At 41.2% G+C, this 26,709-nt stretch overlaps 1 protein-coding gene and 1 long non-coding RNA gene across 4 annotated transcripts in view; both read left to right on the top strand.

The window, feature by feature from the left end:
- The window catches only part of mxi1 (max interactor 1, dimerization protein), a 31,187-nt gene extending 19,817 nt beyond the window's left edge, over positions 1–11,370 (top strand). For both annotated transcript variants that reach the window (XM_044189745.1, XM_044189746.1), the window contains exons 4-6: positions 4,481–4,595; positions 6,236–6,434; positions 7,273–11,370. In XM_044189745.1, the coding sequence (XP_044045680.1) occupies positions 4,481–4,595; positions 6,236–6,434; positions 7,273–7,436 (478 nt within the window). In that variant the 3' untranslated portion in view covers positions 7,437–11,370. The remainder of the gene's footprint in view (positions 1–4,480; positions 4,596–6,235; positions 6,435–7,272) is intronic.
- Positions 11,371–16,355: 4,985 nt separating this feature from the next.
- Positions 16,356–24,576, top strand: LOC122873468. 2 transcript variants are annotated; one of them, XR_006377457.1, is made up of 3 exons: positions 16,356–16,585; positions 23,185–23,279; positions 23,519–24,576. It is a non-coding gene; the product is annotated as an uncharacterized LOC122873468 (long non-coding RNA). The 2 variants fall into 2 exon arrangements; XR_006377456.1 differs by lacking the exon at positions 16,356–16,585 and adding an exon at positions 22,329–22,787.
- The last annotated feature ends 2,133 nt before the right edge of the window (positions 24,577–26,709 follow it).

Genomic DNA, 26,709 nt, shown 5'->3' with positions numbered 1-26,709 from the left:
TGAAAACTAAAAGCTCCTATCTACACAGCTCTTTTATTAACACTGTTAAAAGTTGTGCATATTTGCGATGTGGCTACCTCATGTAACTCCCATGAACTCGTGGGAGATCAACAGCAGCTTTCGATGCGGTTTCCTTTGAATAGCCAGTTACATTATAAATCGACCTGTATTAAGACACAGAAGCTCACTGCCTCACTACCAGAGAGAGCGTGGGATTTCAAAAGCAGCTGTTTGCTAAGGTATATCTGCAGGGCAGCAAAAAACAAACAAACAAAACAAAACAAAAATGAAACATGCTATTATATTCGCTTACATTTCCAGGAATCTCCCACCGCCAAATACAAGGAAACATAAGGCTTTTCTGCATGTGTTGTCTTATTGTCAGTGAGGGATTTGATGTCCCTGCTGTGCGTGACAGTTTGGAGCACAGGTCCTGGTAGCAACTGGCCACGTGTTATGTAATCCACCACAGATGAAGAGTTCCTCATTCAGGCAGCTTACAGCTCGCAGTGCCATTCATCAGACACTTCCCATTAGGGATATTTGAATTTATGTTTAAGCCATTTCAACAATTTCCCACCCTGTCTGTTCTGATATAGATCCTGTCATGGCCTTTGATTTTGATTTGTTATTTTGCTTTGGTTGATTGTTTTGAGTATTCAGAGGTGTGATGTATTTTTTATATCTCAATTTGACATTTTATAATCATTGCATCTATGATTTTTTTAAATCTCAATTTTATAACTGAGCTAAACGTAGCAAACTAATAGTACAACTAATATTGCCATTACAAACAAAATGCTTTTGGCTCTTTAACATGCTATTGCTAGTGAGCACTTCTCTCAGGAGAGCAGTTTAACCCCTGATGAACGCGATGCCACATTAACAGCAACCTACTGACACTGCATGTCATCCTGTGATGTCACATCCTTTAATGAAGTTTACTTAACCAATCCTTAGCCTCAGCGGCTGAGGAGATGAATTGCAGGGCTGCACAGTAAATCCATAGCTGTTTATGTAACTAGCACCAGTCTTTTCTAAGAACTCAGGAAACAGTGGGTTCTGTTGCTGGTTGCTGTGTTACGTGGCTACAAGAGGGCGGAGGCAAAGAGAGATTCTGGCTGCAGCACGCAGGTATTTATGGTCACAAGCTGCCAATCATATCGTAAGCTTCAGATGGCTTAAGCTCTTTGGCTGTGGGTCTACATGATAAACAAGCCTTTTCAGGCTTTTGGGGGCATCACTAGTAGCCAGCAGCTTATGACCTTTAACCCCTTAGTGAGGCAGTTAGAGATAGTGTTGGTGGTGCAGACTTAACATGATGAACTGGTCTCTGCCATTATCTTTAGTTGCCTGTGACTCTGGGGACATAATGGGTAGATTTTTCTCCCAGAATGATTTCTGAAATAGTTGCCTGCTGAGAATAAGAGCTCCAATTTGACTTCCCATTACCAGGCAGTCCAATGTGATGGCCATGAATTACTTGAATAGCACACACTCTCTGTTCTCTCTCTTTCACAGTAACACACTGTTCCTCAGACACTCCCTCTTATGCTTTTGGGGGCTTCTTTGCCTTCTGTAGTTATCAGAGTGCTCCACAGTAGAGTGTGTCATGTATCCAGAGATTAGGACAAATATCACGCACTCGTGTGTCTGTCTGCCAATGAGAGGCACAGTGACAGTGTTTGAATGCTGCCAACCAGTGGCATGTGCTGCTTTAAAAGGGGGTTCACACAGTGCATAAGGTAGCTGTGAAAAGGACAGAACGGGGACTCAAAGTGCTGAAAGAGGTGACAGCATGGCATACTCCTTCTCCTCCTCCTCATCATCATTGTGATCATGTGGGTGTGGAAGGGTGTTTGTGGTTGCACACTGACTCGACTCAAAAAGTGGCGATTCAGCAGGCCCCAACAAGTGACACCTCGCACCACACTCACTAATAGAAGTCTTAGCGCTAAGAACTATAATGAGATATTTCGGCCATAGCCAGGGCTAGAAATGTGGTGATACTCTGCGGTGCCTGTGCGGTCAGTGTACCCCTGCTTCCTCCGCACATTCGTCATGTCAGTTGGATCAGAGAGCAGGGAGGGTGGGAGACGGACATGAGTGGTGGTAAGTGGGGGTTATCTGAGGTTGTCTGCTGAAATGGTTGTTTTAATCACGATGGGAGTGGAGGAGAAGATCGTGGTCTCCGGTGTCTGGAGTTTGTTAACTCGACGCCTGACAGGCCAGACAGCCAGACAGCCAAACAGACAGACAGACAGACAGACAAGCCCATACATGACCAGTGCGTTCTGCTCTGCCCTCGCAGCCTTCTTTATCAGGCAGTCCATGCCCATGTGTGGAAAAATGTCTGTTTATGTGACTAAGTAGAGCGAACGAGTTGTCCTTACAGTGTAAACATGCTTGAGAAGTATACAAGTCTTAGGATTAAATACGGGACATTCATGAGCAAGTATGTGTTTTTTCTTGCTTGTAATGTGAAATTATATTTGTATCAGCTCTAGCGCTACAGCTGGACAATGAAAAATATCTTGGCATATCAGCGATGTTGAAACATTCCATGTACGTGGCCTACTTAATTTGAAAATGGTTATATAGCAAACACAACAAATTGCAGTGAAATACACTTAATGGTCATGTTTCCACATGATCAAGTAATAATCAGCATTAGTGTTGGAATTGGAATCAGCGAGACAGATATTCTGCCATGTTGTCCTCTCTGCAGCGTGTCCTACAGTAGACATCTCCCAGGTGGAGCTGCGTGTATCCCCCCAGGCTGCTGTGAAAGAGTAGAAAGTGATTAATTGCCAGCTGATTTCTTTGTGTGTGGGTGTGTGTGTGTTTGTGTGTGTGTGTGTGGGTGTGGGTGTGGGTGTGTATGTGGACTCGCGGGGCAAAGATGGTGGTGTTGGGGTTCAGATGAGACTAACACTAGACATTTCACAGATATAGAGCAAAGCTGGACTCTGCTTCCTCCTGTGAATAGGACTGATTACACAGACCGATGACCTGAGCCGGACTGATGCTCATCATTACAAACTCCCAGCCGGAAAACGTGTGTGTATGTGTCTGTCTTGTGACTGCCAAACTTTTTGGCACCACAGACTGAATCAGGGCACCTCCTCTTTTCACTACCTAGACATGCAGCACTTGTCTTGTTCACATAGTTTAAGAGTACACTCAAGCATACTGTTCTGGTGTAATGGATTGCTCTACTCTTGTGCTCTTATCAGCACCATCCATGCATAGCTGAACCTCTCCTCCTCACACACACAGACACACACACACACACACACACACACACGCACACACTGACATGCACACAGACAGACATACTCTAGCCAGTGCTCACATGCCTCCACCAGGCTTAAAGCAGCAGAGCATAGCAGCAGTCTAGACCAGGGAAATCAGTACAGTGAATTCCTGCTCTGGTCCCCTGGGCTCGTCTCCTTTGGGCTCCCCCAGAGATAGTTCCTGAGTCTGGGTCGCTCCGCTGAGTCCACTGACTCGTAATGTCTCTCCTCTGTTCCCTTCAGGCTAGCTGAAAGGGCAGCTCCTGCTAATGGAGCGCTGATTGTGTTATAGCCACAATTATCTCTCTTTACCTCTCAACTCGGGGTCATTAGCAGGATAGATAGTACCCGTGGCCTGTCTGCAGTCACAGAATAAGGGACTGTCAGGATGATGGAGTGTATGAGCCAAGCAGGGTCCAGGAAATGCCATTGCTGCCCCCCTCCCCACGCTAAAACTTGTTGTTTGTAATGTAGGCGAGAAGGGTAACTGAAGCTGGGTGCAAGAAATACCAGCAGAGGATAATGTATCGTCTCAAGGCTTACACGAGACGGGAATCATGTGTAACCTGCTGTGTTGTTGAAATATAAGCCGGGGATTTACAATACGTGAGCCGGGTCCGTAGCTGGTGGAATACAGTGTGTCTTAATGAGCCTACATCCCAAGATGACATAATACTACTACTTGCATGTAGTACAGATCTTTTAAAAGGAAAAATCCACCCTCAGAGGCTTATACCATGTTAGAAATAACCAGAAGCCACTAAGAACGGTACGTTTGTTGCTTTTACTTGGGGTGGGTGTAGAGTCATATATATATAGCTGTGTTCAGCTATGCATGAGAAAATAAAAAATATCACAAGACAATATAAGGGGCAGAGAAACGCAAGGTGTATCACCAATAGCTGGTTTAAACTGTGTTCTAGGGTGAACTTTCCCTTTTAAGAACATTTTGAGCTCTGCAGTGGACGGCAAATTAGAGAGACTGGTTGGTAATTAGATTGTACTGGTTAAAATCACCAAAGAAGCTGGACTAGTCTAGGCAGGGAATGAGTAACACACCATCTGCCTGAACAATTTCCCGGACATTTAACTACCAGGAGGAAATACATTTCACATTTTACTGTCCCTTCCCTATTGTACATCGTCATGTATCTAATCATTCTGTTTCTGCCTTTCATTTGCAGACGAGCTCACCTGCGGCTGTGTCTGGAGAGGTTGAAGGCCCTCATTCCCCTGGGACCCGACTGCAACCGCCACACCACCCTGGGCCTGCTCAACAAAGCCAAAGCACACATAAAGGTAAGCATAACTAGCCCACCCAGAGCTTAAAGCTGGTCCCAGATTACTCAGTTTGACACATAAATATCCACCACAGGGTGAAAGAAGGAAGTGCAGAATTTAAACAAGCAAAACAGCAAGACCAGTGGTGGCATCGGAAATACATGTGACCCCCAAGAAATAAAAATATGATGATGACACACACAAAGTATTTTGCAACCAAACTGAGCAAAGATGAAACCAGATGACAAACGTATTGCGTAAATGACAAGTTAAGGAATGAAAGGTTGATACAAATGCACTACCATGCATAAAAACAAATCCCTGCTTGGATTTTATTAGTTTTGACCTTTGCTGCCAGATTCAACTATCTCCTGCTGGGATCACTCTTTATATGTAATTCATTTGTGTTGCTGCAGAGGCAGAGATGCCATGGCACAAATGTTGATGAAATGACAAAACTGATTACATGTAGTTATTGACTACAGTGTGCAGCATTTTATTGCAATTTTTGTTGACTAGCTGTTTTCATCACAAAACCCTTACACCTTTGGCTGTAGATGATTTGTTTATTTGAAGGGAATAAAGTGAAAAAAAAAACATTTTTCTGAGGTTACATCATGTTTTGAATTTGCACTTAATTGTAGTTTTAAATACAAGTGCATCCATAAATGATTTCATCCAAATGTTTTGACAAAAACATGGTATGAATGTTTAAATATAATACATTTCGCAGAGAATAAAAAAATGTACTTATGCAAACAAACTTCAGCCAAAATGTAACCTGTATTCAGCAGGTCACTGATACACAATAATCCAGTTTTGAAGAGCACATAACGCGTTGAGACACGTCGCCTCAAGCTTTCCCATCCACTTTAAAAACAGGAACGTGACTGCCTGAGATAGAGCAGTCTGCATGTGAGAAGCCTGACGTAGCGTGCATTCACGTAACGAGAGAGGGAAGGCATAAAGACGATATTGTTGTGTCCCCACCCCCACCCCCACACTACTGCCACCACTCTGCACTTCTGCTGCTGTCAACTTGAGTCTCTCCATCGCTTATTGAAGGCCTATTGTTTTGGTCCGGTGCCGAGAGTCACGCTCGTCACTGTCGGTGACCGTGACATAAGCCTGCAAGGTTAGAGCACAATCGGGCTGTATCAGCCACTGCCACAGCCTTCGCTCATATTGTAATGGCACGAGGCGTGAACAGAGGCAGCAAGTAAAGAAGGCAACACTGTGAAAACAAGGCAGGTGAGGGGAATCATTTAGGGGTTTCAGGGCTGGCAGGTGGAAAATCCAAGGGACACAAGTTTAGTGGCTGAATGCTAAAACAGGTGTTTGGCGTGTTTGTTTTGTGCCTCTGCGTTGGTATTCTGACAGCCTTTTGATATGAAAGGAATTTCGTTACAGACTAACAACATCTATCTCTTAAGTATCTCAGCACTGTTGCTTAAGTTGTTCTTCCAGCTTTCCTTCTCTCACTCTTACTCTCCCTGTATTTCTTCACTGCTCTCAGTCTCTCAATCAACCTCCTGTTCTTGTGTCTCACCTTTTTTCTGAACGTCATTTTTGTCTAACTTTCTTCTTACACACTTACTCTTTATCTATACATTCTAGTCTCATCTTGGAACTCTCCTTCTTCTCTTTCTCCTGACCAGAAACTTGAAGAGGCAGACAGGAAGAGCCAGTACCAGCTGGAGTCTCTGGAGCGCGAGCAGCGGCACCTCCAGCGCCAGCTGGAGCTGCTGAGAGGTGGCAGCAGTGCTGCCGCCCAGAGCAGCCCGGGGGAGGGCGAGAGAATACGCATGGACAGTGTGGGCTCCACCCTCTGCTCCGACCGCTCTGACTCTGACCAAGGTGAGTGAGGCTGCAGTCTTTAAACAGGATTTTAATTTAGCAACTACAAGGCCATCAAACCCTCCAGCTGCTCTCTGGCAAATTTTACAACATTGAGGTTGTAACGGTCAGAGTCCCTCTGGGACTGTATGTGAAGTGAAGTGTTGCTGAAAATAATCAACACAAATCTCCTGGATAGAGGTTTAAAATGCAAAAGCTCCCTGAAGGGCTTTAAAGTAAACTTTGGTTAGTTGAAGCAACCAACAAATACCAAATATTAAAACCTGTATTAGTTTTTATCATTCCAGCCTGGTTCTAATGAGTCAAACTGAACCATGTTAAATGCATACATATTTACATGGACTGCTGCAATATAGTGATTAAATTAGACATATAGAAGTGTTTGACTATTAGTCAACGCATTCTGTAGCATTTTATATTTAAGCATATTGTAGTATAATAAATGCTTCTCTATCCATTTAATATTGTATTGCTTAAAGGATAAGTCTACTGATATTCAATGTTTTTGTTATCATCAACAAATTCCATGAAAAGACCAAAACCAACAATAAATCGATCCTACTAGTGTTGCCTGTGACAATGGATAAAATATTTATTCATGTTTTGGTAACGTTTGCTAAAAGTTACAGTGCCTGCTGTTTTATGAAATCATTTTTAATAATAACATATATACAGTATATTATAGTATATATTCGTAGCACGTAAGCCACAATGTCATTGCCATAAATGTACTGAGCAGAATCTGTTTCTATGTAGTCACAATTAAATGGTTTGTCTTCTCTTTCTTCCCTGTCCCTCCGCCCCGTCTCTGCGTCCATCTCTCCGTCCTCGGCTGCAGAGGAGATCGAGGTGGACGTAGAAAGCACGGAGTTCTCCCATGGAGAGCTGGACAGTGTGAGCACAGCCAGCACCAGCGACCTGGACGACCACAGCAGCCTGCAGAGCATGGCCAGTGACGAGGGCTACTCCTCCTGCAGTGTCAAACTTGCCTTCTCCTCCTAGAGCCCCACACTGCCACCACCACCTCCCTGCGAAACCCGCCTGCCCACCCATGCGTTTATCCATCCATCCATGCCTACATACATACATACCCCCAGTCACCTCAGACAGCAGCCACGCCCCCAGCTAACGGCGTTCCTGTCGCTCCTGCTGCCTCTCAGCAGCGCCCCCTCCTACTCTTAGTCATTAGTTGCCCCCCTTGCTGCGCTGCTGAACTCACTGTAGGAGGAGCTCCACTGAGAGCTCTTCCTTACCTCTGAACTTTGAGCCATCCCGACCGACACCAGGGACCCAAACACAGTGATGTGAGACTGCCAACTGGTTCTACTCTTCTTTTAAAGGGAGATCAGAGTTGGTTAATATAAAAAATACAATCATCTTAATTCTTAAACCAACACAATTGAAATGAATTGATGTTTGATTGAATGATTTTATTTCCTCGAACTGTCAAATGTCAGAATTTGTTAAAGATACACAACCCCTAATTTGATCCAAAATGCACTTAAATTCATATGATATTGAAATAATTCAGAGTTTCTGTTCGGTTCTCTCTCCTGTGGGTGGGTGTGTGTGTGTTGAGCTGGTCCTGCGTAGCTCATCTTAACTTTCTGATGTTGGGCCTGGATAAACGGGAGCACATCTAATCTGGACTGAACACTGCGGGTGAACTTTGCCATATCAACACAGCTTGGCCCTGATAAACGTCCCTTCAGCCCTGAATTTAGTCCTTGTCTTACTGTTTTTCATTACCTCTGCTCGACACCGCAGAAGCTCAGACACTTGAATTGGTGCTATTGTGAAACAAACCAACGGGGAAGCAGATCAGATCCACCACCACTAAGCTTTTAAAGCAAACAAAGTGTCTGCCATGATTGTTTCCAACCAAGCACGGAGGAAAACAACCACAAAGAAATGGAGGGGGGGGGGCATTACTGTCGAACGTGGGTGCTCAGTACATTTTCAAAGAGTGGAAATTGTAACTTGTGTGTGTTTTGTTTTGGTTTCTTTCCCCTTGACAAGCAGCTACAACAAGATATCGTGCACTTGCCTACTTTAGAGCTGTCCATGGCACAAACCAATAGTGAAAAAACAAACACAAAAAAACAGCAACAAGGAAAAAGTCCAAACAACAACAAACTTTGGAATAGACGCCCATCCTCTTTCCAGCAGTAACAAGCAATAACTCTTGTAGTTGTTTTTGTCTCGTCAGTTTGAACTCCTTCCTGGGTTTTTTTCTCTTCTCCCCTAAAGAGTGTGGGACCGTCCAAAAAGCAAAAAACTTTTTTTTGTACATACAAATAGTTTAATAAATTAACTTTAAAAATGAGTTTTAAAAAATGGTATAGCTCATGGATAGAGCTATTGCCTCTGTTGCTGTTTGCCCTGTGTTTATTTTCCATTTTAAATTAATTTGATCTTCTTCAGAGTGGCAGTGGATGTGGCGTGGACACAATTACTTTGTTCAGTTTTGCTGGTGGAAACTTTGGAACATTACTCGTTCTGTTGCTGCCCTGAGAAGGAAAAGAAAAGTTACTCTTCAATGTGATAAAAACGATAGAACAACTTCCCATCCAGTTTGCGGGAAAGCGACCCAGTAGGACTTCTGTTGGAGAATTCTGAGTTTGTGTGGCACTCTTTTTATTTATTAGACTTTATTTTCTGTATATGGCATTCCACTGGTGGTCATGTGATCTGTGGAGGAAAAGTCTGAAGTGTAGGGAGAAGAAAACGGGTGTTATGATGTCAGTGTTTGCCATCCCAACTCCACTGGCATTAAGAATTGCACTTCAGCCACAGTTCTCTGTATTATTATTTTTCTTTTCCACTGTCATTTTCTTTCATGGAGCTCTCATGAATCCTTTTGTATGTGAAAGAAGAAAAAAGAAAAAAAACGCCGGCCTTTATAATATTTATTTCTCAATCCCTCAAAGAACACAAGCAATGGGGAAAAAGAAGTTAACTTATTTTGGTTCTGTCTTATTTTACTCCTCTTTTTGATGCTTATTCCTCATTCCATATTTTAAGAATTGTATATTTTATGGGTTATTGTTATTTTTTTGGGGGGGTGGGGGTCTGAGGGTATAAGAAATGTAGCCATTTTGTTTTCATTTATCTGATGTTTTATTCAATGGACACTTGAAATGTAATTGGCCCCTAAGCTGCTCCTAGTGCTGAGCCTCGCCTGTTTAGAGTCACCAGCCTTGTCCGGAGCTGACCCCCCAACAACATGCTATGCCTGTGACGATAAATACAGATGTCAAACAACTGGACAGGCTGATAAACAAAATGGCTTCCCTCCATACCCAGCCTTCTGATACAAGATGAAAAATTTGCCATACTGTTTAGAAATTCTCCTGTCTGGTTGTTTTTGCATCTGTGCTGAGTGGGGTCATCTCTGCACAAGGCTTATCAATAGCCAAGACTTTACTGGCAAATATTGAGCCAGCTACTACACAATAAAAGGGGTCTAAAACTCCACTTTCCTCTATTAGGAGGATTGTAGTCTCTATTAGACTTGTGTTTTAGTTGACAAAATGTGTCTTACATTTACAATACACGGCCTCCGACTGAGGATTTAAAGAAAAAACAAAGAAAAAAAGAACAAATCCTTTGGTTTCTCTGAAGGACGTCATTAAGGTGTAGAGTTTGACATGTACGCTCTTTGCAGAGCTATGTTGAGGTTGTTGGACTTGGCACTGAATCAGAAAGTCACCACTTTTGGTGCTTGATTATTAAAAAACGAAAATGCCAAAACCACCTCAGAACACCTCAGTGTCCTCTCTCTCTCTCTCTGAGGGACAGTTTACATTTATTCTTCCCCTGTTTAAGTTATTAACCTTCAACTTCTCTTTGTTTCTGTTTTTGTCTTCATATGTTGGTTTTATGAACCTGCACTGCTGACAGGAAAAAGGTCCCATGTTTGACGACATGAATTTCACTCCTCGTGCAGACCTGGATCACATCCTAGTGGTGTTTTAACCTGCTCAGAGTATAGTATATTTTTACTGCATCAGGTTGATTCTGATAGTGTTGGGTTCTGTTGTTTATCACAAAAATGTGTGAAAACTGTCTGGCAAACTACTCTGATCTTATATTCCAAGAAGGGATAAAACCAACTATAAGAACTGATTTTACTGAAGCCAGGTCTGTCCTCTCTCATGTGAGTGTACTGTGTGTGCGTGTGTGCGTGTGTGCGTGTGTGCGTGTGTGCGTGCGTGCGTGCGTACTGTGTGTGTGTGCTCCATGCTCTTACTAAGGCTGAGCTTTAGAGAGACACCTGGTTCATGACTAGTCTGCACTGATCTCAGTTGGCTTGTTTCCCACCTGCTAATTAGTAAATATCAGACTTCTGAGTATTTGTCAGAAAAAGACGTGTATCCAGTGTAAGATATAATAATAATAATAACTGGGAGTGAAGTTAACTGAGTTTAACTGTAAGTTCAATGCAAACTGGTCATGGATCGGCCCAAGCTAGACGGGAGGTTTGACAAAGAGTTCTGGCTATGCTGCAGAGTCAAAACAATAGCATATCTTAATAAGCTGGTGATCACAAAGCTATATTTTTACCTCTGTGTTTAAGGTTAGGTTTAGACATGCAGTCCTGACTGTGGTTCAGTTCAGGGTTAACTTTCCAGGAGTGTTGAGTTCCAGTTTTGCATCCTTCTGGAAGTGTACCAGCCCGACAAAGTGGAAGTCGCAGTGTCTTTTGTAAACCACACTCCATTCTGGCGTCGGCCTCACAGGAGGTTGACTCTGCGCAAACTGGCCCATGAGGTCAAGTTAGCCCAACCAAACGAGCAGTCCCACGTAGGGAGTCCTCCTGATGTTCTGAACCTGTGGCCATCCTTTGTAAAACATGCAGTCTGATGATGATTCTAGCCATGTAAGTTGAAGATGCAATACTTACAATAAAAACACCAAGATTTTCAAACCTGAATGACTCAAACGGCCTCTTTATACCATGCAACGTTTCAGTGTTGAATGCACAGTAAAGCAATGACTTGCGCTGTCAAATATTACTTGTAATGTCAGGCTTTTTTATATTAGCTGTGATGTTATCCAAATTATTCCCACCGACCAGCGGTACATGAAACAGCATGTTTTTGCTGTAGCAAAAGAGTTTCCCCTCGGGGGTCAATAAAGTATTTGATTTCTGATTCTGATGTTTTTCTATTCATTCCCTATATTCTGCAATAATCTTTCTGTCAAAAACGTTATTATATCATAGAACGGTGGTTCCCAACATTGAAGTTGAGACGCCTTAAATGGGTTGTAAGATGATTATGGGAGAGAAAAAAATGTTATGTTACTTTTTTCAGAGTTTTGTCTGATGATTGCATTTTTCTTATGAAATACCAGATAGTTTTACCTCTTCAGGCCTGTAAATATTACTCAAATTTTATACAACATGAGAGGCAATAAAGTCTCCGGTTGGACTACTCACAGCTTGTGGACAAATGCAACCTGGGGGTTGGTCACAAGTAGATATTGCTGCATTTTAAGGAGTCACAATCCAAAACAGTTAGGAACTAAAGTCATGGAACACGTATCATTGAAAAGATATGCAAACCCTAAGAACATTTTGTTCGTTTGAGTTTACCTGGACAGTGTTTGTATCTAAATTTGTATCATGAAAGTTCATTCTAGGCCTTGAAAATAGTAGTTTAACAAAAAACGTACTTGCTTTTTCCTGAGCTTTCAACCACATGTCAGTTTTCATTAGCAAATGGACTTTGCCAAATTGATGATTAAAGACAAAAACGACAACAGTTTGACAACTGAGCAAACTCCATCCTTCAATATCAGTGAGATGCAGTTGAAAGCCCTGAAAAAAGCTAGTAAGTGAACATTTAAATAAAAATCTAAATCTAAAATCTAAAAGTAAATGTAAAAGGAGGTTCGAAGCCCTCAAATGATCATGAGAGCTTCACAAATCTATGAAAAATATGTCATGGTGGCAGTATGTATGTAAACCTTTTGTGTGAAATGGTTAATACTAGCAGCAGTTTGGCTTTTCCCAATAACAGCAACAACAACAACAGTAAGATAATTTAGTAAAATGTTTAAAGAATGTGATGTCAAGGTTCACAGATCTGTGTGCAGCTATTATTATTAGAAAAAAAAACCATCTTATTTGGGAGGTTGACAGCCACTGCTCTCTGTTTCAGGTGTCACATTAGTCCACATAGTGTATACTAGTGTGCGAGACTACCTCCAGCAGTCTGCACATGCCGTAAATCTGTCAAAGATCACATGATGTCTGTGTGATCAAAGCAGTCTTGTGGGAAGAGTTACAGTTGTTGTTTTTTTCTTTAACAGACCACATGAGCATCCACCACATGGGACATTCTTCTCAAGTGATTACAGCTTGTGAAAAATGGTTAGGAGGCTCGACCTCCCAAGTTGTACAAAACCACCAAGTTACACCGCAGTGAGAAACACAGTGATAATGAAGATGTTGTTCCCGCAGTGTAACTCACTGTCACTACAAATAATCTGGTTTAGATTACAACTCCACATCAACTGTCACTGACGAACATTGGCTGTGTCCATCTGTGTTGCTAATACTGTCTGAAAAGTCAGAAGTCAAAGAAATGGACGTATTGTTTTAAGGTGTATGTACAAAAATGAAAGAAGTGAGCTTCTCATTAGAGAAAGTATTAAATTCTAGCATATAATATAGTCTCTACGTGTAGGTTCGCACTCTAATTTTTTCATATAAATGTGTGTTTGGTTTGGGAATTTTACATTACACACACCATTTTGAAGGTGAGTTCAGATATAAAGGGAAAGATCATGCTCATGTTGAGGTCCTGTTTTTGACAGACACAATGTCCTTTCTGTCCTCTCCAAAGCTGTTAGACTTTTATTTTCACAGGGAACTATATAATAAAGCCAGTGGCTTATAACAGTGTCATACTGAGAGAGATGCTGCCACCTAGAGGACAGAAATGGTCAGTGGTTCCTGCTGATCAGCAACATTTTTGATCCTTTACTTTTATCACAAAAAAACAGTCCCTATGTATATTTTGCACTATGTATGATTATTAATAGTAGATGAAGGATATACTATCAGCACACACTGTTAATTATATGAATAAAACCATATCTAATAATGAAAAGTGATGTCTAATCAAACTATTAATCATGTTCAAAAGACATAATTATCTTCTTCTACACCGTACTAAAGAAAAAGAGGCAATACTTAGTCTGCTGTGTTAAAATGTTAAAACAAATCAAATGAATGGACCCAGCCTTTAGAACTATTCAACTGCTGCAATTTATAAAATCACTTTTGGAAAATATATACCTTTCCAGGGCGACGTCACCATTCCGAGCTATATTACTTTAACACAACACAGCGCAAAGCATGAAACTAATTTTCCAAGATTGTCCTCCCCGTGTTTGTGTGTACAGAAAGCAAAAATGTGTTGTATTCAATCAGTAAGACCACATATCTATGCTTAAATTACTTTCAAACTCTGTTGTTCAGTGGCACTGGCGGGTCGTCACACATACCTGTCTCCATAAAAGTCCCTGCAAAGACTTCCTCAAAACTTCCCCTGTCTGACTCAGGTTCATCTGTTTGTTAAAAATTTATAAAGCAGACATAATTTGGACTGTCTGACATGAGCATCAACTATTGTTGTATTCATTAAATTCATGATGAATAGTCCAATCTTGACATAGGCAAATACATGTGTGGACCAACCTGATCATATGAATGATGTATTCTGCTCTAATTTACTTCACAGTCATACAATAACATTCAATGGTGCACCTGTAGTATGATCTATGCAGGTCCCTGCTCCCTGCTCCTCCATCCTTTCTCTTTCTTGTTCAGAGCCATGATCACCTGTAGAGTCAATATTTAACAAATCGTTTTTATTGCTGGGCTGGCTATCAAATATCATATGCCAAATAGGCTATAATGCAAAAAAGAATTGATGACTAGAAGAAAATTATCAAATTGACATGTTTATTTTACCCATTTACAGTTGAAGTTGATGACCATTTTTTAACACAAATTAACCTGCAGCAACCCCAAGGTTAACAAACCATTTTTTTCTTTAGTTAGTTCATTTAGTTCATTCACAGCACATATATTGCATGTAAGCACGACAAAGCACCGGCTCCCTGCTCACTTGTCTTTGATGTTTCTGCCTCTTCACCACTGTACTCATCATCATCACCTACTGCTTGAATAAATCCGTTATCTTAGCACACTTTTTCTTGTTTTGGCGCACCTTCTCTTCCCCACCGGCCACCTATTTTCTCTTTCTATCCACGTTTCGGCAACGAGTGCTGTCTGTCATGTCACCACTAAATAGTTTACTTAGCTTAGGAAGTAGAAGAATTTTCTCAACCCATAAAGGAACACTTCATCCTTCAGTTTATCAAAAGTAACAAGCACATAGCTGTCAAATGTAGTGGAGTAAAAAATACCACATTTGCCTCTGAGATGTAGTGGAGTAGAAATAAAAAGTTGCATGAAAACTCCAGTAAAATACAAGCACCTCGAATTTCTGCTTCAGTACAGTACTTGAGTAGGCCTACATGTACTTATAGTCCACCACAGGGAGAGACCAACATCAGCATTGTTTTTTTATGCAATTAGATGTGATTTCACTGGGTATTTGTTATCTTTCGGCACTAGCTGGGTAGCCAATATGATGTTCACACTATAGATTTTTTTCCTCATTTGTGACTAAAATTATTTTTCCAACATCAGTGTTGATCAGAAACAAATCACAGTGATTCTGGCATTACATTTGGGTGCGTTTTCATATGTGGTCTTTCCCCTCACTGTCTGATTTGTTGCTATGTGACCTCAGCCTGAACATATACAAAGCGCAACGCATATACAGAGCGCAAGAGATGGCTGGACTGGAGGAGACCAATATCAACATTAAGAGCCTAATTTTAAAGCTAAAGACTCATACAAGAAGCAGCCATGGGTGCAAACCCAGCCATCAGGCAGTGAGGCTGAATGATTGTGCTATTTGCAATGACTTTATTCATAGTGGTCTCATTTGTCTCTTTGTAGTTTTACTTACTGTATATTTGAGTTGGGCTTAGTTAACTTTATTGACATTACAACAAACATAGTTAGGAACTTGCTTTGGTGAGCTCAATGAAGGACAGATTGGGCATTTACATAGATATATATATTAAAATACTCCAAATTTAACAAATAATTATAAAGAAAACCATAAGCTAAAACCAAAATGTACCTTGAAGTGCCACTTAAACACCCTGGATGCTGATAAAGTGTTGAGTCTAAAACAATCTGAGCATTAAATTTGAATTGTTCTTAAACATTTGCAGTATTAATCAGAATCAGAATCAGAAATACTTTATTGATCCCTGAGGGGAAACTCTTTTGCTACAGCAGCTCACTATCACGTCAGTGCACACAGGAATAGAAGTACTAAGCAAAAAATATAATACACTATAATACAGGTCAGAAAATAAATTAAGTACCAAGTGGGTATAAGTATAAAATAAAATAAGTGTGAAGTACAAAGTGGGTTTACCGGTTGATGATAATAATATGGTATAAGGTAATAGTGCATGAACTGTCAAGTTAAGTTTAGCTTATTACATGTGTTACATGTGCTAGTAACTGCAAGTTTAACGCATGTGATGCTTAAAACGGCTCTGTGTAATTTAGAAAATAGAAATTATTTTTCTACATTTTGTGACGTGAATTTTGCCTTTTAGACATTCCGATCAAAACAGAGTTTAACCATTTTTAATAGCGAAAATAACAAATTGGCGAATTAGCTATTATGAGGACTTGAATGAAACAAAATTAAGATACATACAGACCCTGCAGGACTGACTCTGAACATTATGAGGAGTTTGGCTACATTTTATTGCACCACTAGGCTGCACAAAAGCACTGCGAATCTCATGGCTGAACATCCTGAGTCAACTGTGACTCCCACATCAAAGAGAGTGAGAGAGATCACAGAATGAAAAATCAGCAGGGCTACAAATAATTTTTAGGTTAAACAGGAGTGTAAGTTTGTGTTTTCCAATCAGAGTTGCTATGAAAATCAGACATCAGAAGATTATTGAAGGAATCTTCTTTGTCCGCTTGAGCAGAAAACCATCAAGCTATTAAATAGAAAATGAGACATCAATCTGTAAGTATTTTAATCTATTTGCAAGAGTTAAATGTGTAAAGTTTAAGACATTGGTGTTGTTACGGAAGATTCTTAATTGGCAATAGTTTCTTAATTTAAAAGGAAGCCCAGTGTTTTGTGTTATGCAATGGACCTACTGCTCTGAACATCAGAGGAATCCCAGTGAGCCCTGTCTGAATTTCGTAATTCATCGGAAGAAGAAAACCCACACAAACCTTTCCGAGAAAATACTGATCACTACTGTCACACTGATGCTTGTTTCCTCAGAAAGCGAGAGAGAAAGCCCACTGCTAATTACAAACTTACTATCAATAAACTACATTGTGTAAAAGATAATATAAAGCAGCTACATCATAACTTGTCTTTTTCATGTTCATGGGTTGTCAGAAAATTGGAGAAATGTCTAGACAGCAGTCTTTTTTAAAAAAACACCCTTCTAGGCTGACAATCAGCACACTACACTGTAGTAAAGAACCTAGTTAAAACTACAGGATACTCAAAATGATGATTTTGTAATTAATTACGTGTTAATTGTGTCGCTGATCATGCCATCACATCCTTGAAATGTCATTTATGATTGCTGTTTCCCTGCTGTCTTTTCACTGAACTGAGTGCTGCAGTAGCAACTATAGTTTTAAATGTGTTCATGTATGACTTTATTGCATAGCAGCAAAAGACCATCACAACTCACTTTGTGCTGCACTCGAAGGTCCAGTGTGTAACATCTAGGAGGAGCTATTGGCAGAAATGGAATATATTTACAAGTATGTTTTCATTAGTGTATAATTGCCTGAAAATTAGCATTGTTGTGTTTTTGTTACCTTAGAATAAGCCGTTTTTATCTGCAGGTCCCCTTCCATGGAGGTCACCATGTTGCACTGTCATGTTTCTACAGTAACCTAGAACAGAAAACCAATCACTGACTCTTAGATTGGGCCTTTCGCGTTTTTCACGAGTTTCTCCTACACGCTTGGAAGGGGTGGGTGAAGTAAGCTGTATTCAAATGATTGCAAACTGCAATTTCACAGCTAGATGCCACTAAATCCTACACACTGGACCTTAAAATCTAAATGTTGCATCAGGTTTCACCGACTCTATAAAGGTGTTTTAGTGGCACTTTGTGGTCGAGACTAGCTATCCAACCAGAGACTGATTACACCTGAGACACCAGGTGAAACCAATGAGCTGCTGTTGGTGATAGTTTAGAAAGGACCAGGAATGAGGGATTGGGGTTAAACAGCTTGTAAAAATTTAGCAAATATTCAAGCGACACAGATGTTGAACATTTATTTTTCCTACCTAATAGCTGAATGTTAATACTGGCTTGTCCAAAGTCTGCACCATGCATATGTAAGTAAAAATAGAAGTGTGATTTTTGGAAAGCATGGTTTTATTTCCCAGTCGGTTGCACTTCCGTCAAGGTCACCTCTAGCTCCTTCATCACCAGAATTTCTTGAGTCCTTTGGAAAGCCTGAAAAGTATTTTTGGCCACTTTGGACAGACTTCTAAAAATACTGAGGCAGCTTTTTGCACAAAGTGCTTTGGATTGGATTGGCTGTGCTTAAATCACAGCACCCAGATCCACTGACAGATGACGGTCTTTGGAGTCACATGGGTCTGGTGTGAGTGGGAATCACAGTCGCTGCTCTTCATTGAATGAACTGAATAGTCGGTTATGTGTGCAAACAGAGAACGGAAGTTATGCTGCCTAATTAAAATTTTTCTGGCATGCTTTTGGTTTCCTGGATTAAATTAAGAGAGAGAGATGGTTGGCTTGCTCAGCCGCTTGTGAGGAATTTCACAGGAGGAGCTCTGCTCCGCTTTCACTCCCTTCGTGACTCATACTCTGGACCTTATCTCCATATTGTAGTTGTTGTTGTTTTTCAACCACCCTCCACTTCCCTTGCAGAGAAATAAACCCATGCAACCAATTACTGTACTGATAGTGCAGGGGAATATGAGGAGGGAAAATGAAGCAGGCCAGTGGGGTTAAGTGTGGGGATATGTTGGGGCGGTCTTCCAGTGATGTGCATGAGTCATCGTCCCCACGGCGACTTAGCTTCTGACATCACAGCGGCCTTATCAGAGGAGGAAAGCAATTCCCCACAAATGCCCTTCACTGCTGATGCACGACAAATTATGCATCACGTCTCTGAGGTGACTGGCGGCATGTAGTCAAGACCTGAGGTGTGCTGTAATTCTGAAATGAGGAGGCAGGTGTGAGTGCGGCGCTGTGTCTGTGTGTATCAGTGTGACAGACAGTGAGAGTAATTGTAGTTGCAGGGAGAAGGACTGGTTTGGAGGCTGGTCGACGTCATGCCCTGACCAGGCTGCAGGGCACCCAATCAGCCCCCTCCCTCCCTCCCTCCCTCTCCCTGTCTCTCTCTCTCTCTGCTGTGGGGTTAGTCATGCTGTCAGGATGAGGAGGCCCAGCAGGCACGTAGGTCCCTCCCTCACCTCACGTAGTCCATGTATTTTTCTGTTTTGTGTTGCTTAGACAAGCATCTTGTACAGAAAGTACTGAATGTATTTCTTATAAATGATAAATGTGATTTCTGTAATTTGAGCATCCATTAAAGTGTTTGGGGAGGCGTGGAGCAGTTTAATAACACAACAACTGGTCCCTGTATCCCATTTACACTCCCATAAATACATTTCCTGCTTAGCAGATAGGGAAGCCTGATGAGACGGGTGGACTGTTTTTGTTACATTTTGAAGGAAGGCTGCAGAGTATGTTGGAGCATATAAATCAAATACATCATTTTCTCTGGAAGATTTACGCAAATATATTTGCACCTTCACTTAAGAAACCCTCTCTGCAAGTGCTTTATTACTTTCATGCCTGTAAAGAAGTGACGAATTCTGATTGAGGAGAAAATTTATGTTTCGCCATTTCTTTTCACCTCATCTTCTGTGTTGCTTTGTGTCAAACACAATGGAGAATCGTGGTATTTTGAAGCCCTTTTCTTCAGTGATTCACCAGGCAATTCAAAAACTGTCAGGCAGGCCTTGAAAACATACACGGAAAAGTAGAAGTGACAGCTGCTTCCACGTTATCAGTGGAAACCCATCTGAACCTCCTTTAACCAGGGATAACAGTGGAGATAATTAGATCAGTCACCAATTTAATATCCCGGCAGAAATGATCATGCATCACATTCTGACATGGAGTCTTTCTTTATCATCGACACTAAGTGAATGCTTGTATCCTTCTTCTTCTCCTCTGAAATTTTAAGAGAGAATGGTCTTCACTGGATTTTAGATCAGAAGAATGACGATGTCTTGCATGCTTTCAGCTGTGTGATCACACACTATTAACATGTTTTCACCTACTTCAAACATTGTGATGAAGATACTTTAATTATGTTTGCTATGCTAAAGCCGCTAGGAATTTTTAAACAGCAGTATCATATAAGTGAATGGAGATGATATTTCTAGTAGTGATGCTCAGTGTACATTTGGCTTTCAAAACCATATTGGAAGTCAGAAGAAGTGAAGTCAGATTGTTGGTTGCAGAAATGATCAATCAACCCCCCCTCCCCAAAAAAAAAATCCAACATAGGAAAGGTGTGAGAGGAGGGGGTTTCTGGAGCAATTCAGCGATTAAGTGACACATTGAGTCGCTTAATCGCTGAATCTCAAGGTGAAAAGTTGCAAGTTGCCGCTTTAAAAGCATCCGTGTGTGTGTGCCTTATGCACATGGGAGAAGTTTGCCCTCAGGGCTCTCTGCCAGAAAGCCTTACTGCTTGGTTAGGTTTAGCCACCAAAACTACTTGGTTAGGTTCAGGAAAAAGGAAAGTCAGACAACCTTTCTGCCAGAAGGCCCTGAAGGAAAACTTCTCCAACGCATTTCTTATTCCCTGACAGTATATCCCCATGTCAAAGCCCATCTTTGACCAGCTGCTTCTCCTTGTGAGATTTCCACCTGTGTGAATCGTGTGTGGACTTGTAATGCAAAGAAGTGCAAATGAGCGACAGCAGCGTGTCGAGGTCATTTAGGTTACAGTCGGAGACAATCGAGAGGTTCATATATGACAACAACCAGCTACCTTCCTGTCTGCCTCGCAGCGTGACAGATGGGCAGCCATGACGAATGTCATCCCTGCGTGGTTAAGTAGGAAGGTCTTTGTCTGCCCCCCCTCTCTGAGCTCTGTTTTGCTGAGCACTGGCTCTTTAGATGTGATTGTTGCAAAAATGGGAAGTAGCACTTTGCTTATGGTGTGACGAGGCATTTACACTTCCCTGCTCTACACACACACATACACATCTACAAAAACCACTGACACATGTAGGTGACACACACACACACTTCCATTGCGCTGACTCTGTCACGATGTCACTCGCTACACAGACAGGCTGCCCTTTTTGAACACTCAAGGTTAGCTGTGAGTATTTTTGTCAAGCTGTCGTTACAATGATGCAAGGACTCCTACACCCTCATCCTCTCATCTTCCCTCTCTTTTTTCTACCCTCTTTTTCCCTCCTTCTCTCTCACTCTTTGGCATGAGTTCCTCCTCTCCTGTTTCTCTTTCACATCTCTCTCCATCTCCATCTCTGTGTCATGCAGTGTGACTTGTCACTGTTAGTAGCCTTTGGGGAGGTGACAACTGCACAGCTTTTGGAAGGCTGCAGGGATCCATCCTCCTTGCTTCACTTATACTTGAATGTGTCTACTCTCCTGAAAACCGGTTATTATATATATTTTTGAGTCTAACAAATCAAAGGGATTTAGGGGCAGGTCCTGGCATCTCAAGTTTCATTAAGCAGGCCATAGTCTTGGAGATTATTGTTGGCTTCTTTTTTTTTTTAAAGATGTTTTTGGGGCATTTAGGACAGGGGAAAGGTAGGTGAGAGGGAGGGGATGACATGCAGCAAAGGGCCTGACTTGACAATTTTGACTTGACAAACACAAGTGTAACTAATAGCATTAATTAGGGATGCATTCCATTTAGGTATTTCAGTTCCTAGGTGAAAAAGATCTATTCCATAGAGAAAGGTCTAAAATCACTCACTTGTTTAAAGAATAGTAAACTGAGATTTCAGACACTAGTGAATCACCATCATTGTGGTCTAATGATCATGTCTGTAAGGTGAAGCTTTGCATTTTGGGGATTTCAGCAAAAAGTCACAGACACTACATTACATTCGATTGTGGGATTTTTTTAGAGACACTATATGACACATATATTTTACAATCAGAATTTGAACACTCAATAAAATATAGATAAAAATAAATAAAATGTTAGCGAAAGTAAATATAGTTCACTATATTAAAAATAGTAATTGATTTTAGACACAGTCAAGCATAAGCTGGTCTAATCAATATTTTAATATTAACAATGGATAAAATTACTAGCCAGATATATTTCCCTCAGGAGATAGTGGAGGCCAAAAAACAGAGCTAAAAGGAGACTCAATATTGGACTTCAAGTGAATGCCAGTGTTGCTCCGTTTCTGCTGGATGTGGAAATAGGCAACTGTTTGCTAACACGTTCGGCATATCAACTTTATGAGGTGATAAAATGTCAATATTGCGTTTACAACTTGTTCCGCTGCCCCCAAGTGGCCAAAAACTCAATAACTGCAGCTTTAAAGCAACACTGCACAAGATTGCTGACCATATAGTTATGATAACATTAGCTATCCTTACAGAAAGGTGAACCACTGCTATCAGCTAGTATTACATAATGTTTGTACCCATCAACATCTGGTAATTTGTATTGCTATTTTGTATGTGTTCCGCCATTTAATGGGCTTCGCTATTGAGGGCTGCGCATGTGCTTGTAGAACTGGTGTTACATCCAGGTAATTTCTATTTATGCGATTTATGATTTTTTTTAACTTACTTTTTATTTATAGATACATTTTCTCTTTTACATGAGACACCTGGCCTAAATGTCTGTCCTGTCTGTCTCTGTCCACAGCTCCTTTGTGTGTAACTTTCAATGTAGGGATATCCTCTAACACATGGTTCATGGTCTCTCCGATGATAGAAACTTCCTATCGGTGTGTCTTTCTCTGTATGTGTGTGCGTACTTTTAATGTGTAGGAGTGAGACTGCTGAGGCGGAGGAAAGTCCTGTAGTTTCAAAGGGCACGGCAGGCAGAGGGGACTGAGCCAGTCGCAGCAGCTGCCCTGGAGATGTCTCAGATGATAATCATCCACACTCATGTTGTTGACTCAGACTTTCAGGGCTTGGCAGGTGATGTGTGCAACCACAAGCCTGTTTGGAGAGTGAACAGCGCTCTGTCAAACACATCATGTCACATATTTTCTATTCCTTAATGTAAGAACATAGAGGATATATATTAGTAGAAATCTAACTGCTGTGGTTCAGACACTGTGACAAATTTCTGATCATGTTAATTACCCAATTGTTCCTGTTAATTTTCAACAGAGGAGAGTTTTTTGAATTACCTACATTCATTCAAATCATTCATGTTCAGTTGACTTACTGAACATGCAAATCTTTTTTTCTAGGGCAGCAACAGCCCTGCTGCCTCACACCTGGTTATGCTGAGGACTGATTCATCTGTAGTGCACCTGGTTTGTTTTTATGAAAGCAGATTTATGAATGTAGCTCTGTGTTTGCGGTACAGGGAGCGTGTGCACGGCAGTCTGATTACAACAGCCAATGTGTCAGCGTTGAGACAGGAACGCATCATGGAAAGTGTCAGCAACACATCATCCACAGGTATCTGACACTGTGTGTGTGAGGGGAGGTGAAAGAGATCGAAGGGCAATAGAAAGAGCCACATGATATGGATAAAACAGAGAAAAAGTGACATAAAGGCATACAGTTGAGAAAATGTGGTGGTGTCTAATGAAATGAAAGGAGAAAGAGGAGGCTTATGAGTCACCAGTGTTGTTGGTATGTATGACAAGACACAGCATTACCCCAGTCATGTCTCCATCAGCCTGTCTCTCTCTCAGCTTTTGTCTGTCTCGCTTCCAGGCGCTGTTCTGGACTACCACAACCACCACATGACACAACAGAGCACCGAGCGCCAAGCCATGTGAGGGAGTGAAAGTGGGATCTGTTTGTCTGCATCATTGCTATGGCAGAACCAAGTAGTCGGGATGGTGTCCATAATGTGCTGTATTCACCTACTGTATTGTCCTGAATTGTTCAGCATTCAATATTACTAAAATACTGGCTTCAGCTAGTTAAAGTGGTATGATTTGCTCAGCCAAGGTCTGTCCTTCAAAAGGAGACCTGCTTTCTGGGCCACTAACAAGCACCAGCTCACTTTTCTGACACACATTTCTGATACTATAACTGTAATATTATTATAAACATCTGTTTTGCAACTACAAGCTATTATTTGAATTTGAGCTATGTTTTAATAATTGTGGGGTGTGGCTTACATGCTTTTGGACTGAAGTGGGAAGTGTGAGACATGATTTATGTAAAAATTTGAAAGACGATTTGTGATGCTTGATGAAGAGTGGAAAAATAATCAGGAGTTTTGGCAACAGCGCATTTTATGACTGAAAATGTGGGCTGTGTGTATGGGAATCTTTTTCACTTTAAAGGTTGTACAGTACACAGGTTGTGTTCAAGGTGCAAGAATATGCAAATAAACTGCAGTGGTGTATTGATCTGCAAGCAACAGCAAAAGTGAAGCGGGAGATCTTTCTCTTTGTGTGATGTGCTGAAACCTGAGACAGCTAAAGGGTGTGTTCACAAGAAAACATATTTTCTCACTCACGACCTAATGTGATCTGAGGTTTGTTTTGTGTTCCTTAAAGCACTGACAAAAGGGATGGTAAGGAAATCTTTTTTGTAATTTGGGGAAATGGATGAAGCTGCTGCTAGGTGGTGTTGCAGATCTTATTCTGAGCCTAACCACTTTGTCAGCTACAGCTTGCTTCACACAGAGGATGGAGGAAGCTCCAGGAATTCACCTGCTGTGGAGGCACTTTAAAAGTTCAGTCGACTCCCACAGCTCCTGTTAGTGAAGGTGTCTGCCTTCATCAGCTTTATCGCAGTTCCAACCCCTCAATTAACATATCTGCACAGCAGATAACTGCTATGATGATAGAGATGATGCTCATACAAGGATAATGACTAACTCTTCTTCTGCTGCATCCTTAATCCTCTAGGATTGGCTATAATACTGGAGCGCACGAATGATAATTGCTAGGTCAACACCACCAGCAGCACCTCTCCCCCTCTTACAGTAGAGGAAGAAAAACTGTGTGAGTGGAATTCAAATTCAGTGTGTCGTTTCTGTGCACTGCAGGTACAGAGTAAGAGTGTGTGTGCGTGAACATGAGTGTGTTGTGTTTGTGTGTATAATATTTGTGTGTGAGAGCTTGTATATAAATGTGTGTGTGTGTGTGTGTGTGTACAAGGTTGTGTGGGCTTGCATTTTTGTGAAAGAGTATCCCACACATTCCTTTGTTATTTCATGCTTTCTTGTCTCTGAGCATCCTCCAACCAACAACAAGAACAACAACATGAGTAAAGCTGCCACCATTAGACGTTAGACTGTGACAGTGTAAGATCTGGTACGCCTGACACCCGGCGTCATTCACGCCTTATCATATTAAACACGGCCACTAATGAGAACTCCACCTGGCTGACGGTGTTCATTATGATGAAGGAGTCACGTTTTCACCAGCTCTATCTGCCTATGATCTGCAGCGGTCTGCTCTCTGTCCGCCTTGATCCATGTGGCGCTTTGTGACTCCCTGACTGTGGTCAACAGGAAATGAGGAGGGGTGAATCACACTGGGAACACTGCAGTGTCCTCACAACATGTCTTAATAAAGTCTTTGTAATAAGACTTGATGTGTTTTCTAAGAAGTCTCCACTACTTCATATTAAACACTGTGAGTGGGTTGGGTTGTCTAGACAGTTATAAAACAAACTGCGGCCTATTACAGAAGATAAGAGACTGACAGTATATCTGATATCATTATCATCACAGTAAATGCTTACTATACATTAAAGGACATTTAGTCTGATAAAGAAAATGTTTTGCTCTAGTTGAAAATATTTTCAACTCACACAAACACATTTTGTATCAATTTGCACCACCCCAAGCAAATTTGCATTTACTTGCATCTTTCAATTGACTTTATATGCACTCGCGCCACATCTGAAATTTGCTTCGCATTCTGGCTGATTGCCCAGTAAGGATGGAAAGGGCAAGGTAGATCTGTCCATACATAGGTCTGTTCAAACAACACTTCAGAGCAAGAATTCTCATCAAATAGTGATAACGTTTTCATGAAATGTATTGATGTACACTGTATCACACACAAAACATAGAAAGATGTATGAGGTTCTTCGGCTGAATTGAAGCCAAGTAGCTTGTATGCTAACATTAGCCTAACACACAGGCTTCCTCCTGGTATTGCACTGCTCTGTATGAACACAACAACCTTTTTTGTTGAAAAATACAATGAAATTATATTATTTATAAATTATATAAATTTAAGAAACATTTCAGGCAATGCTTGTGGGCAGCTTGGCCTTTTCCAGCACGCTCTTCCTGTTGCATTTAAGAGATTACACATTTAAAATATGCAAACCATACCAATGATACCACCAAGGATAAAATCTGGATCACATTTTCATATCATTCATAAAAAGCCAAAGATACAGACACTGAAGTGAATGCATTAGCAGGTGAATCTTCTTTGCATAGATACTGAATCATGTGCTTTCACTGGAATGAATGGGCTCACTGGTTTTGACACTTCATTGTTTAATACATACATGATGAAACCTGATTGAAACCTAAACTGTGTGCTCTTGTCACATATTTAGATCATGTTTCAAATTGAAACATATACAGTGTGAATACAAGATTCGGCATATTTACAGCACAACTCACAATTTTAACGAGGGTTTAACAAATGCCTTTGGTTTTGGTTAAAACAAGTAATTAAGGCGAAGCACAGAAAGAAGTCAGACCAAGCACGCCAATTAGGAGTCAGTTACATCTGTTTCTACCCAGGCAGCCAATCAGATGATGCTCTGCCCACCAAAAACAACCACATCTGGCACACTGAGCCGGACCAAGCCTGACTTGGGGGGGGGGTAGTTTTTGTTACAGGCGAGAGAAAACACACAAGTTTTTGTGAGGAGAGAGGAAGACGTGCAAAAGTGA

Source organism: Siniperca chuatsi, linkage group LG3, assembly GCF_020085105.1.
Source record: "Siniperca chuatsi isolate FFG_IHB_CAS linkage group LG3, ASM2008510v1, whole genome shotgun sequence".
Classification (NCBI taxonomy): Eukaryota; Metazoa; Chordata; class Actinopteri; order Centrarchiformes; family Sinipercidae; genus Siniperca; species Siniperca chuatsi.
The sequence above is the reverse complement of the archived record's forward strand: the minus strand, read 5'-3'. Positions and strand labels throughout refer to the sequence as shown.